At 40.0% G+C, this 15,296-nt stretch overlaps 1 protein-coding gene across 1 annotated transcript; it reads left to right on the top strand.

Annotated features, from left to right (window-relative positions):
• Nucleotides 1–1,154: 1,154 nt before the first annotated feature.
• On the top strand, nucleotides 1,155–13,719 carry LOC135464526 (protein arginine N-methyltransferase 2-like). Its single transcript, XM_064741951.1, has 8 exons — nucleotides 1,155–1,459; nucleotides 2,684–2,857; nucleotides 4,306–4,395; nucleotides 5,247–5,276; nucleotides 5,964–6,128; nucleotides 7,433–7,608; nucleotides 9,278–9,544; nucleotides 13,623–13,719. Exons 1-8 carry the CDS (start codon nucleotides 1,427–1,429, stop codon nucleotides 13,717–13,719), a joined length of 1,032 nt encoding a protein of 343 aa, XP_064598021.1. The 5' UTR covers nucleotides 1,155–1,426.
• The last annotated feature ends 1,577 nt before the right edge of the window (nucleotides 13,720–15,296 follow it).

The raw sequence follows: 15,296 nt of genomic DNA on the forward strand, positions 1-15,296 counted from the left end.
TTATCGGTTCGGAATTTTGAAATCCAGGAAATTTGTGGTATGTATTTCTGACGGGAAGTTAAACAAAAACTCCTCAGTGTCAGAAAGTACTAATGATATTTATTTATTTCTTTTAAATTTGTTTATTTTTTTCATTGGAGGTTTTACGGCGTACTCAGGAATATATTTTATTTATATGTCGTAGGCAAGCATTATAGTGTGAGAAAACCGGACAGAGCTCAGGGAAAACCCACGACCATCCACAAGTTGCTGACAGGTCTTCTCACGTACAACCGGACACGAAACCTTGAACTCACAGCTGGCGATCGCATTTGTGAGCCTCGTGGATGCCCCCCTCTATCCCCCCATCGCCCCCTCCCCCCGAACACACAACCCACAACTTTTCTTTGGTACAGGCAAATGCTGACTTAAATTGTCTCCCAACTCTTACTTTTTGTTCATTTACTTAACCCTTCTTTCAGATTAGTTTTCACGGTTTTGGTTGTCTTTAAGCTAATTGCATGTAGTATCTTGTTCCGCATTCCTAGCCCTATGGCAGTTATAATCGTTATTTTGATTGGTCCGTGTATCTTTCATTCCTCAAATCGGCCAATCACTACTTGGCGCCGATATTTGGCGATCCCATATCTGGGGATGTCTTTCACATGCATGTTCATTACAATCATGAAGCACCCAGACGAGGACGTGTTTGTGTTACTGAATCGTCATCCGAATCTTCACAAGAAAACTGGCTGATGACTAAATTCCAGTTAACCGTTACAACTCTGTAGACTCCGTTAAGTTAAACTGTCAGTTCTTTTTTAAAAGTGCACGGCGTGTAATCAGAGCACCTGAAAAAATGAAAACTACTGCTCTCGTTTAATAAATTTCATATCGACGGTCGCTCATTACATATCCTCTATATGTTTTTTTTTAGTTTTTCTGACCATGTTAATTTCAACCATTTATAATACTGGGTTTACGGTGACCTATTGGGACCATAATACACCTCAAGAGAGAAACCACGGAAGGCCTAATTAATCTCTGGAAATGTCAGTTTGAGATAATCAGGATCGGCGTTACGGATCGGCGTTACGTGTTCATCCATGCCACGCGTAGTTAAACAGGGGGGATAAGTGAGGTAATCAGGGGCGTTAAGCGAGGGTAATGGCGGGAAAAAACAGCAGAGGAGATCTGTAGGAAACAAGGTTTATAAATTTAAACTAAAATTTACCTCCTTTGAGTCTACATGAAGTCAGTCTTGAAGTGGGCCGAGGTCCAAAATTTACCGATGTTCTGTTGTCATGGAGAACAGCGTGGGGAAAATTTGTGCAGAACATGATCGTGAAGCTCGAACCAAGCTCAAGGACAAAAATGAAACGCAACAACAACAACGGCCAAGGACCCCAAAGTGTATAATGGTGAAGAAATTGAGCTGGCTTATGCCATGGCTGGATTTAAGCCTTTTGGTGTCAACCAGGTACAATTACTGTGTATAATGTGTAAAACAAGACTAAACTTAGTGCAATTAAATTAAACGTTGAGGTCTATTCTCAACTATTTCTGATATTTACCTGCCTCAACGTTTATTGGCTGAATTCAAAAGCCCGGTAGGTTAGTTCCATAAGGCACTTTGCGGAACGAAGTTGGCCATTAAATCGAGTCCAAAACGGCGGCACAAGCAGATTTCTGGTGTTGAATGAGAATTAAGAGATGGGTCATTTCGATCACTTGCAGAGTAGATTTTGTGAAGGCTAAACTAAGTTAATTTAGATTAGAAAATTATGATAGTTGATTATGTGCTGCATAGATTTTAAAATTCTGACATTCATTATAACAGTCCATCACAGCCTCTCAAGAAAAATGGCATGGACTAACTCCCATCTCCTTCCCACTTCTGGCAATATAACTAACCTCCTCTGCTCATTTCTATTTAATTTTCTGGTGGAATCTTGAATACTGTCCTTGTATTTTACTATCATCAACAATGAAACTAAATAAATTGCTGCTTTGTGGTCACATGGACTGCTAGAAGGTGTAGGGGTTCACAGCAGGTTTAAAGTATGACATGTAAATGTAAATTTCGCATTGAGATCTTCTCCATCTGTCTGTTTTTCTGTCTCTTTGCCTGTCGGTCTCTCCATCTCCCTCTCTCTCTCTCCGTCTCTCTATCTCTCTTTGTGTAAGTCCTCTACACTTTTGATTGGATTTGCATGAAACTTTGTACATGCAGGCATGACAGAGACCATATGAGGATGTAAATTTGTTTGGGTTGTGCTGCATCAATTATTTCCAGAGTAATTGCCCTTTCTACATAAAAATGAGTGAGTGGGTGTTTGGGGTTTATGTCATACTTAACAGTTTTTCAGTAATGTGCCTCCTTGTTGGGGGATGGATTTCCACCGCTCTTATCTAGTGCTGCTTCACTGAGACGCCTTACCGAAGGCAAGTAAGGCGCCCCGCCCAGGCCATTATACTGGTACAGGTCAACCAAGCGAGGAAGGTGCAACCTCCCCTTTAAAACTTTTATTTAGTCTTTAGCTGTTTGTGGTGCGTTACATCAATTGTTTCCAAAGTTATTGTTCTTTAATAGTAGAATGGGGATAGATAGTAAGTCTTTGTCAACACATCTCTCGCTTCCTTCTGATTACTCTGGGTTTTTTCATCACTGAATCACTCACTTTCTTTCTTTCTATCTTGACAGCTGTCATTTAAAGAGGGACAAGAAGTACGCATCCTGTTAAAACAGGACTGTAACTGGTGGTGGGCAGAGCTTGATGGTTGGCAAGGCTATGTCCCTGCAAATCATTTCACTCATCGGACCTCTAAACAGTTTGTGTGGCAAGATGACGAGTACTTTGGAAATTACAGCCACTTGGTGAGTAAAGTCCTTCCCACAGTTTTGACCATATTGGCCCTGTTAGACTGTATTGGCAATGTTAGACCATATAGCCCAGTTGGACTATTTTGGCTGTGTTAGACCATATTGCCCCAGTGGTATTGGCCAAATGTGCCAACTTGCTAAAGGTCTGTGGTGTGCAAAGGGTACTGCAATTGCCTTTGTCCATAATTATGGAAATGAAACATTTTTAAAGGTGGCAACAAAGATTATGTATCAAAGGGAATGAAGATACATACATGTAGCCCCAGAAAAAATTTTAAGAGGTTTTTTTTTTGTTTTTTTCCCCCCCCAATATTTTATGCATAATTCGCGACAGTGGTCGAACATATTCAGAAATGATGTCATCGATGAACATACTGGGTACACAAGACCAGCATACTGCCCCCATTTGTGTGACAGCCGTCAACGCTGAGACATACTTAATGTCTGTACTGATCTCTGAGGCCTTGTAAACTGTAATTTAAAGCCATTTTATCTCCCCAAGAAGAAATTGGAGAAGATTTTTTGTACCTTTATGTTTTAGGCCAGTTTGGAAACTCTTTAAGAAATAAATTTCAAGTGTTTCAAGAGATAAGACTTTAAACTCCGAAGTAAATAAATTAATACCCTTAAATGGCAAAGTTACCCACAAGCCTTTCACCAAGGTGGTCGCTGTGAGTTCAAGTACACCTCATGCTGGCTTCCTCTCCGGCCATACACGGGAAGGTCTCTCAGCAACCTGCGGATGGTCATGGATTTCCCCTGGGCTCTGCTTCATTTCCACCCTGCGTAATACTGGCTGCTGTCGTATGAGTGAAATATTCTTGAGTACGGCGTAAAACACTAATCAAATAAATAAATAAATGGCAAGGATTAATGACCTTGATAAGGTTACAAGTATGGATAAACCCCATGTACATATACACTAAGCAGTCTTTTTCAATTTTTGTACATAAATAATTGTTTTATTTACTTATTTAAAGGTGAAATGTCAGGATTCCTTCGTTGATAAAAGTGATGTCTCATCTCACTGCCTGGAGTTAGATGTAACTTGTTGTTGCACACCCCGATGCCATGACGTCAAAAAGAAACATTTTGTTTTATGATCATCCAATCCAAGTTAAGCAGAATGACGTAACAATACAAGTTCAGTCAACTGTAACATTTCTTACGTCACGTAATAAGACAGGACATCATGCTGTATACAGAAGCCTGTGAAGGTCTACAGCTAAAAGCATTGCTTGAACTTGTTCAATTACACAAAATCACGACATTGTCAAAATATAAACTATGAGTAGAATATTGTACAGTGAAGGTTGAATATTATAAATATTTTTCTCATGGAAAATGGAATAATTACCCATTTAGGGTTAGGGTTAGGGTTAGTTAGTTCTAGGGTTCAACCTTCAATGTGCTCTGTGTATCTGATTTTCATTTATTTTCAGAAACTTCACCAGGAAATGCTGAGCGATCGTCCCAGGACTGAGGCCTGTTTACAAGCTGTTCAAATGAACGAACCTTTCTTGAGAGATAAAGTAAGCATCTAATGCGTAGTAGGTGAGAACTTACGAATGTTTTCTGCACTTGGTGAGACCAGCTTCGTGCTTTTGGAAGAACTAGGGTCAGTCAAGAAGGAATTGAAGGAATGAAGAGAAAACTTCGTGTTGATTGGTCACTATTGATGTCAATGACCCCTGGTTGGTTATGCCATCTCAGTTCACAGGAGGTCACTGAGACCAACCTCCTACTTTCAGAGGAACTAAGGCCCGTCAAGAGGGAATTCTTTTTTTCTTTTTAAACTAATGAAAAATTTATTTATTTATATGATTGGCCTCTTACGCCGTTCTCACGAATATTTCACGTGTGCGATGGCAGCCAGCTTTATGGTAGGAGGAAACCGGGCAGAGCCTGAGGGAAACTCATGACCATCTGCATGTTGCTGCCAGAGAAAACTTTATGTTGTTTGGTCACTAATGATGTCAATGACCCCTGGTTGTTTATGTCAGCTCAGTTCACAGGAGGTCACTGAACTCGCCAGGGACAGGATGTGTGTCAGGTCGTTGTTAGTGAAGCGATATACAGTCGATTTGATTTTCGTCAGATAATGTGGAAGGTCTGCCAGTAACCTGCGGATGGTTGTGGGTTTCCCCCGTGCTCTGCTCGGTTTCCTCTCACCATAATGCTGGCCGCCGTCGTATAAGTGAAATATTCTTGAGTACGGCGTAAAACACCAATCAAATAAATAAATAAGTAATCAGATAAGCCTGAACTCTGGGCCTCATGAACCTATGGAACCCCTTATGCATTACACACAAGAATATAGTACAAAAAACACATCTGAAAAAATGGTGCTATATCTTTTTCTGATTTTTTTATTGTTTCAAAGGTTATACTGGATGTGGGATGTGGAACAGGAGTGCTCAGTATGTTTTGTGCCAAATATTGAAATTGTAAAAAAGTAAGTCTGTCTGCATGTGTGTTTTTTATTCTAATTTTTTCTTTTTTTGGAGCAGGTATGCAATCGCTGAGAGTTCAACTCCAGTTTGTACTGACTGCCACTTAGGTCATAGTGAGACGTGGGATGGCCTTTCCAGCAACTTGCGGGTTGTTTGTGGGCTTTCCCTGAGTTCTGCTCAGTTTCCTCCCACCATAATGCTGGCCGCCATCTGAGAAGTGAAATATTCAAGAGTACGGCATAAAATACCAATCAAAAAATTGAATTCTTTACTTTTGAGAGCTCTGTTACGAGATTGTTTGACAAACAACGCTTCAGTTGTTCTTCCTGACAAAAGATAAATTATTGAATAGATGAGTCGATAAACCTAATTCTTTTAAAATTTGGGACAGATCTTAGTAGTGTTGGAAGTAGAATATTACACTTCTTTTCTGGCCTTTTGGAAAAGTAAAGATATGAGTATGTTTGTTCATTAGGTGGTCTAACCATGTGAGAAAAAAGAAACTCAATATTCTTGCTAGAATTACATGCATATTGGCTAAAATGTGCAGACCAGGTGTACCAATATTTAGAAGAAATAGGGTAGTCAAAAAACAGAGAAATGCATTATTATAGAAACATGTTCTTTTTTTTTTCTTTTTTTTTCAGGTATATGCAGTTGAAACCAGCGATTTTGCTCATTATACAGCTGAGTTGGTGAAGATTAATGGACTGGATAAGAAAATAGCTGTGATAAATGATTATGTGGAGCAGATACAGATAGAAGACAAAGTGGATGTGATCATATCAGAGTGGATGGGGACATTTTTACTGGTAAATTCCTGTGATAGATTGCTATTTACAGACAGCATTGTAACGCTGGACAGTAAAAAGAGTGTTAAAATTTCAGGATTGATGAAGACATCTTAATTGTAACTGCCAACTTTTTAACTGGAAAGAAGCAATTTTACAAGTGCAAATTCGTGATAGCTGCGACCTAGTAGATAACCAAAGAAAGTCTTGTAGCCATGTGTACTATTATGAGCAGTGGTTTTCTTTAAAGGGGCACGCTGCCGATGTAGGAAAAATTGAGCTGTTATTTTAAACATGATCTACATAAAGTTGAGACCTCCAGGTGTCTACTGACACGTATCTGACTTTGAGTGAACGGTCAGTTCAGTTTAATCTGGGGTTTCCCTTTGACTATCAACTCGCTCAAGTCGCTGTGCTTAGGAAGACTGATTTTTAAGTCAGTTACCTCCCCTTGTTGTCTAGACGACAGCAGATGTTCAGCGAACTTGAAATGTTAGACACACTTTTGTGTTGTAATTATGTGGTCTACCATGCAACTTCAGTTCTGCTGAACAGATCATTGGGAATTACAAATATTTTATAAAATATTATTGATAAAAAGCAAGATCATATTTGGTTTACTAGACTTATAATTTGCTTTCAAATTATCATATTGTTAAAATGTTTACATGTGGGAATCTTTGTGCTCTCTCATTTGCATGTTATCTCGCCTGGCAGACGGTTTAGACCGGTGATGGATTTCCCCGTATGATTCTCGGGGAATTATAGCCCCAGGAGATTTAGTTAGGAGTCAGATGCAACTCTTATTTGTGTTAAGATGAACCAACATAAAAGTTCAGAATTTCTTTCGGTGGTATGTTCCTAGACAGTTAAAACAGTACATTTAAACAAATTCATGGCGAATGGACAGTAAAAAGAGTGTTAAAATTTCAGGATTGATGAAAACATCTTAATTGTAACTGCCAACTTTTTAACTGGAAAGAAGCAGTTTTACAAGTGCAAATTCGTGATAGCTGCGACCTAGTAGATAACCAAAGAAAGTCTTGTAATTATGTGTCATACTGTTAAAATGTTTACATGTGGGAATCTTTGTGCTCTCTCATTTGCATGTTATCTCGCCTGGCAGACGGTTTAGACCGGTGATGGATTATATTCTCGAAAATATTCGCTATTTTTCGAGATATGTGAGTTTGACAAGGTTCCATATTGTACTTTAGATCACCATTTTTTTTTTCCAGTTAGCCATGAACAAACTGGGCATTTATTGTCCATTCGCCATGAATTTTAGATAAACATATAACTTGTCTTCCTTTGTTTGTCTGTAGTTTGAGATGATGTTAGAGTCTGTGATCATTGCCCGAGATAAGTTCTTGCGATCTGATGGAGTAGTGCTACCCTCCACGGCTACACTTTACCTTGTGACATGCTCAGCAGATAGCCATTACAAAGAGACATACCAATTTTGGGACAAATTATACGGGCTGGACTTCTCGTTATTGAGGTACGTAAATGTTTTCTGTGGATCAAAAAATTTCTTTAAATTTATTTTTTAGTTCTCTAGTAATAACAGAGGAAACTATATTTATTAATTTGATTGGTGTTTTGCACTGTGCTCAAGAATATTTCATTTATACGAAGACAGTCAGCATTATGGTGGGATGACACTGAGTAGAGCCCGGGGGAAAACTACAGATTTTCTCCTCATTTACCTGTAGATGTACTGAATTGAAATGGAGTACATGCTTTCACCATGACAAGCTACAGCTTTTGTTCAAGTTTTTCAACAAAACTGTGGTAATTTTGGTACTGTATTTTGTCTGTTAGTGTTTTAGTGAATTTATGGAAATCAGCTTTCTAAATATCAGTCTTCAAACAGGACACCACTGAATCTTCAAAATTGTGGCCTATTTTTCGAACATCCCTTTACCTGATTGTGCAACTTTCAGTGTTGACCTTTCAGACAAGGCTTGTAAGGTATGCTTGTTAAGCCAGTGAAGGTGTGTGTTCAAATCCACCTCTGGCTTTGTGTGAAGAGTCTCATAAGTACCACTGTTGTATAAGTGAAAGCTTCTTGGGTACAGCAGTTAAAACCAATCAAACAAGTAAATTAAAGTATTTCATTGATCACTAAAGAAATTAATGAATTCGATAACATTCATATTTCAAAACTCCCTTGGACAGGGGATTTACTATTCCCGACATCTCACTGTTTGTGGGTCGTCGTCATATGACTGAAAAATTGTTAAGTGTGATGTTAAACCCTAAGAACTCACTCACACACTCACTGGTTGTGGGACTGTTTGAACCACTAAGATTTGATGAAGACCATCAATATCTGTATGTCACGAGTGGGTAATTTTGTCAGTAACTTACCAAATGTTGGTGGTTTACACCAGCCACTCTCGTTTTCTCCACCCATAAAAACCTGCCTGCCATGCGTAAAGCCAAGGACACACGAGACACATTTTTCAATCATACAGGCGTATTTTGTGAAATTCGAAGTATCTGCCCAGTGTGTCCAGGTGTTGGACGGGGTATTTCGCAGGCGATCTTTTCCTTCTCCATAATTCTCTTGTTTCGAACATGTCAGACACTAGGGAAGAAATATGCCGGCGATTTCACTCTGTCCACATTATGTGTCCGCTTCAGAGCAATCGAGATGATCAAGCTGGCCAATCAAACAACACAGAAAATTGTGTTGACCTTTGACATTTTGTTTGTATCAGATGGTTTACTAGGTCACATGACATAGCTTACTGACCACAATCAATGGAAAAATCCACTTAATGTATCTGCAACTGTGCTGCGAATATCGTGATTGTATTTCGCAGGCGATTAAGTTTGTCCCTAGAAGCTCAAAAATCTGCCTCACCAATGCGGTCGCTGTGAGTTCGAGTCCAGCTCGTGCTGGCTTCCTCTCCGGCCGTAAGTGGGAAGGTCTGCAGCAACCTGCGGATGGTCGTGGGTTTCCCCTGGGCTCTGCCTGGTTTCCCACCATAATGCTGGCCGCTGTCGTATAGGTGAAATATTCTTGAGTACGGCGTAAAACACCAATCAAATAAATAAATAAACAAAAATCTGCCTAGTGTGTCTCGGGCTGAAGTAAACAGTAACAGTAAACAAGCCTGGCTATAACACCAATCAATCAACCATTTGATTATTATTGACAGGAGATTGGCTGTTGAAGAATATTACGAAAGGCCCGTCTCAGATTATATTCTAGGCTCCAATGACTGCCTGGCAGATGCAGTTGCCATTTTCAACATCTCCATGGCAACAGTAACTGTTGGTGACCTGGAAATGGTGGAAGAAAGGTTTGAATTCAAGATCCTCAAGTCTGGAACAATGCATGGGTTTTGTTCCTGGTTTGAGGTAGAGTTCCCTCCCTTGGCACATGGAGTAGCAAGGCTGAATTTGAGTACTGGACCATATAGCAGGTTAGTCTTTATTTAATTTCTATCTTTAACCTGACAGAGGGTAAAATAGTCTTTAGATCAGTTTAAAATTTAAAAGTTCAATCAGATCAGACATTCAGATTTGTACCCTTAATCTTCAGCATTTTCGACCACCTGTGCAACCAAAATTTTGAAATACTCTGAGAGAACAATGGAGTGTAGAGAAATAATGTGCACAGTTTTGTATTTTAATAATCACAAACAGATCATACTTAGCATGATTTTCATAATAATTGTGTACATAAATTCCAGTGGAAAAAGTGCCTTATTGGTTGAAAAGGTTGAAGATTTACAGTATTTGTTCAGCAATGCTTTATGTTGTGTTATGTTTTATCTCTTTGTTTGGAGTTTTGTCCGTTTGTTAACCATTTTCTGCAATGGGGTGCATTTCTTTCTAATCAACTTCTTCTACACTAAACAAGGGAAGCTACTGAAGCTTGCAGGTTTTGTGGTAGACATTTCAGAATATGCGAGTTATTTTCAATTTGTACCCTAAATCATTTCTTCATCATCTTTACTGATACTGGATTTTAACACCTACTATAGTGGGATGGTTAATTTTCCTCATATTTTCTGTTCAAATTTTGAAAGTCTTGAATTATTGTCATCAAAATCATAATTTTTTTTTCACATATCTGTGGCAACTCTTCCGACTGAATGAAGTCCCAGTTTGGGATTTACCTTTAACCATTTGCATTCCACACCAATCACACACTCCACCTGAATCTGTGTAATGTAATCAGATTTGTTTTGAAGTTTGAAGAAACCAAACTTTATGTTCCATCGTGTACACATGTAACAAGCCTCTACAAGGCACTATTCTGAAGGCACTATTCTGTGTTGAGTGATAAAATCATACTTACGCTATGAAGCCCTGAAACTGGCCAATCCAGCCAATGTAGCTTTGCCTCCATAATCAAATTAAAAGTGTGAATAAATTGCACAAAAAGGTTGAGGATCTAGGGTAATAGGATAGAAGAGTTGATAACATTTTCCTGATCCGTTTTGAGGTAGTCAAAGGCTTTGATACTAGAACCCCTGATTAGCAGATTTCACATGTGAGGGGTTCTAGTATCATTGATCCTTAATCTTGTGCCATTGAAAGATCTGTGCCTGTAGCAGTTGTTAAGAATTCATTTTACATGTAGCTACCTTTAACCATTAATATACACACCACCCAACCCACAAACCACACATCACACATCCTCTACACACCTAACACCTCAGCGACACACACATCCCTCAAACACCACACCCCACACACCCTCACGCCCACCCCACACACACACCCCACACACACACCCCAAATCCTCACACATACGCCACAACCTTCACACCCCACCCAACACACCCCCTTCCACACACACCACACACACCCCTCACACGTGCCCCAACCTCACACACACACCGCCATCCCACCACACCCCCACACCCCCACACACCCCTACTCTCACCTCACCCCCCATCACACACACACACCACTCCACGCACTCCCAACCCTCACACACCCTATGTTGAATTGTGGCTTGCTACACTGTCTTCAGGTGCATGTTTTCTTGTACCCATTTACCACTAGCCACAAATGGGACCTTTCTGAATAGTCGTACAGCAGTTCAATAAACTACAGCGAGTCAAGCGCAGCGCTTTCCTCATTGTCAATCAATAGTGTGATGAATGGAGCCTAACATGTCAAAGCCCCAGGGCTAGTTACGTTGCGTGGGAGTTCTGTGACACTTGACACAGGCCTCTAGCGAGAAATTATTTGTTTCTCACGACTCCAGGGGTATCTCGTAATATTACTGTATTTTACCTAAAGTTTAGCAGTGTTCAAGTACTACATTTTGCGTGATTCTTAGTGATTCATTCACATTATGAAGTTTGATTAATAATGTCACAAAAACTTGTGTGCTGGCATCAGACAGTGAAAGAGAGTACGGCATAAGACACCAATCAAATGAATAAATAAATAAATGTACAGTGTATTTTGATAGCTCTGACCATAACTGGCATGTATTATCTCCAGAATAGTGAGTGAGTGAGTGCTTGGGGTTTAACGTCGTACTCAACAATTTTCCAAAGAGAAAGAAAACTTGCTATATGTACTAGGGTATGAACATGTAAGAATGTTTTCAAGGTATTGTTCCTTGATCTGTCAGATCTCAGATTTAATACATACATGTAGATAATGTTTATTCTCTCTTTGAGTTTACTGATTAATAAAAACAAACAGCGAATAAGAGTTGAAACAAATTTGTTATTGATGTGTGAAGTATTTTTTGCTTTAGTAGGCCTATACTCATGTGTGTATAAATACTACATTGAAATACATGTATTTGTTTCTGGGAACATGTCATGGCTGAGTGGTCAAGATGCCAGTGTATCAGTTACTAGAACACCTTAGGTATGGGTTCAAATCTTTACTTGGACAGTGAATTTGTGGAGTTCCCATTACATGGAGCCTCAGTGACAATAAGCTATTGACAGTCTTCCACTAGGAATATGATGTGCATGTCCCACTTGTGAAAGTTTGTCGGTAACTTCCTAGAGGTTGGTGGTATTCCTAGGGCCCTTTGGTTTCCTCCGCAAATAAAACTGATAGCCCATAAAAAGGAGTAAAAATGTATGCCGTTAAAGGATACATATAAAGGAACGAAAAAACAAAGATTATGTTTCTATGCCGAATGAAAAAAATTATGCCCCAGAATTTTTGCTATAAAAATTTCATTTTGGGGATATCTTTATACCTGTTAATTACCCCTCTATATTACACATATTTTCTGTCAACGGTCAGATTTTTTCAAAAATCATCGCTGATCTTGCTTAGAACTCGGTGAACATCCTCAAATTGCCCCGAGCCCAGTGAACCGTGTCGCTACATTGTGGGCTAGGTGAAATATACACACATACTGCATGGCTTCAGGCCAGCTTAGTGCTCTATCCGCACCCTTACACCCGCCTCCAGTCGGTGTGTTCCCCACATCCCCGCCCTCATTCGACCAGACCCGTTCGGGCAGTCCCCAGTAGAGTTCTTCTTAAACAGGAATCATTGTTGACCTCAGCGCTGATCTCTGGGGCATTAAGCAAAAACTGTACTTTGAAGCCATTTTTACCCCCCAAAGTGAAAGATGAAAAGTTTGTGTGTAGTGTTGTATCTTACTACACATGATAAATCTGCATATCAAGAAATAAAGGCCAAGTGTATCATGTATCCTTCAAAGAACATCCAAGTAAGTAAATAAACAAATGGAAGACATCTCGCTCACATGTTTCTTGCACCTGTAGCTGTTACAGCCTGCATGATTGGTATCCCAGCCTGAGTGGTAGCTGTTACAGCCTGCATGATTGGTATCCCAGCCTGAGTGGAGGCTGTTACTTTTTAGATGATTGTTATCCCATCCTGAGTTGTAGCTGTCACAGCCTGATTGATTGCTATCTATCCATTGAAACAGACATTTGTATACCAGCTGTCAAGCAAAAAGGGTCAATAAAGTCAAGGCTTATTTCCAAATCGATGTTTAACACAAATTACCAAAGAACCAATAAAGTACACGAAGTACAAAAATAGGACAGAATCATACAAAGGGAGGCTGTCAACAGTTTTCAGTGATGTAGGAAAGATGCAAGGTATGTTCTATGTGACTGAGTGAAATTAGTATTTAAATCATGTAACATGCTAGAATATCAGTTGTCAACAACAAAATATGTATTTCAGTTGAGCTTGGATAGCAACAATACGGTCCCTAGCCCCTAGGGGCTAGACATTCTGAATACTCTGTCAATATTTACTTACAAGAGAACTGTACACATTGTTAAACTTAAGAAACTTGTAGTGAAGGAGTTTGATGGAATAATCTTGATGCACAAGTTTTTGCAGTAGTAACCTGTGAAGATTGAAATCGTCACAGAACGAGCAGGATTTAACAAATGCTACAAGGCCAGATGTGTACACGCCATATGCAGAACTCTTCTGGGTGGTAGTTGTTAAAGCCTGGATGATTGCTATCACAGCCCGAGTGGTACATGTAACTACCACAACCTGGATGATTGCTGTCCCATTCAGAGTGGTATATGTAGCTATTACAGCCTGGATGATTGCTGTCCCATTCCGAGTGGTAGATGTAGCTATTACAGCCTTGATGACTGCTGTCCCATTCTGAGTGGTACATGTAGCTTTTACAGCCTTGATGATTGCTGTCGCATTCTGATTGGTAAGTGTTGCGGTCTGGATGATTGCTGTCACGTTCTGAGTGGTAAGTGTTGCAGGCTGGTTGATTGCTATCCCATTGTAAGTGGTACAAGTAGCTGTGACAGCCTGCATGATTGCTAACCCATCCTGAATGGTAAGCGGTTACAGCATGCATGATTGGTATCCCAGCCTGAGTGGTAACTGTTACAGCCTGCATGATTGCTAACCCATCCTGAATGGTAGCTGTTACAGCATGCATGTTTGCTGTGTGGTAGGTGTTACAGCCTATGTGATTGCTATCCCAGCCTGATCAAGCGGTAGCTGTAACAGCCTGTAATAGCCTGCCCGGATGTATGATTAAAGCATGCACGATTGATGTTGCTGTGCTGCAGTGTCCAGGCTTGCTATTTGACTTGTCTTGTGGAAGAAAATTTGCGTAAAAAAATTTCAATTGTTGGATCTGAACCAGTTAAGGTCAGAATGCATGTCCATCATATTGTTGCGCCTTGTCAAGGTGATTATTACTGGGAAGTCTCTTAATAACTCCACAACCGCAACTCTGGGTCATAACGGACATTAGAGTTTAAGGTACTCTTCTAACCGAGAGCTGTTACTAGGGTTCTTGTAAGATGCTTAATTAAGACAGTAACTGAGGAATCAACACACTCATAAACAACAGAGAGTAGGAATTCAACTGAAGAGTTTTCAGTCTTATTATATCCAAATACAATAAACTGAAACGATTTAAATTCGACAAATTTAGTCAACGATTGAAATTGATCTCACTAGGTCCTTATACCTCCCTGGCCAAAGTAAGGATCATCCATCATCTCGGGGATAACAAGGCTTCAGGAACTGAAGGGCAGGGCGCTGATCAACAGCAAAGAAACGGATTACACCTGGGTGAAATGTATCACCATATTTGGTGGAATGTCCCATTCATGTTAAACTACAATTGCCTCTCCATTAAAGTCTCGGCTGTCTTTTCATCCCATTGTTTGACTGGTCCCAATTTGTACAGAAGCCCTGTGACTATTTTACCGTCAGAGGGTACCTAGGTCAACTTCAAAGGCTTCCAAAGGTAAGACGTAACCGTCCTAATTATAGCTACTGCAGTAGGGATTTCCCCTTGGTTCTGTCCATCGACCACTAACCACCGAATTCGGTGGGGGTGACCAACATACCAGTTTAAATACGGGGATCTGTAACATTTGTCAGATTCAAGAATTAATCCACCGGCTGGGTTGCACTCAGGACTATAGTGTCGTGACTACTTCTAAAGGTCCTTTCCAAGTAGTAAAACAGGATTCGAACCTAGAAACCGTCGTAATCACAGCTATATGTTAGCTGTGAAATGTACAGGGAGGAATCGCCGAATTCGGTGGTGACGTAATGGGAGTTCCATTTCTGCATACAAAATTAGCCATGTGCACGGCATATGTCTGTGTACCGATGCTTGACACCGATAACTACAGCAGTTTTAAGTAATGACTTATGGTAGGTCCATCGGCAGTACTCATCTGTTGTTGCGCCATGATTGAGAAATTC

The sequence above is a fragment of the Liolophura sinensis genome, chromosome 4 (genome assembly GCF_032854445.1).
Source record: "Liolophura sinensis isolate JHLJ2023 chromosome 4, CUHK_Ljap_v2, whole genome shotgun sequence".
NCBI lineage: Eukaryota > Metazoa > Mollusca > Polyplacophora > Chitonida > Chitonidae > Liolophura > Liolophura sinensis.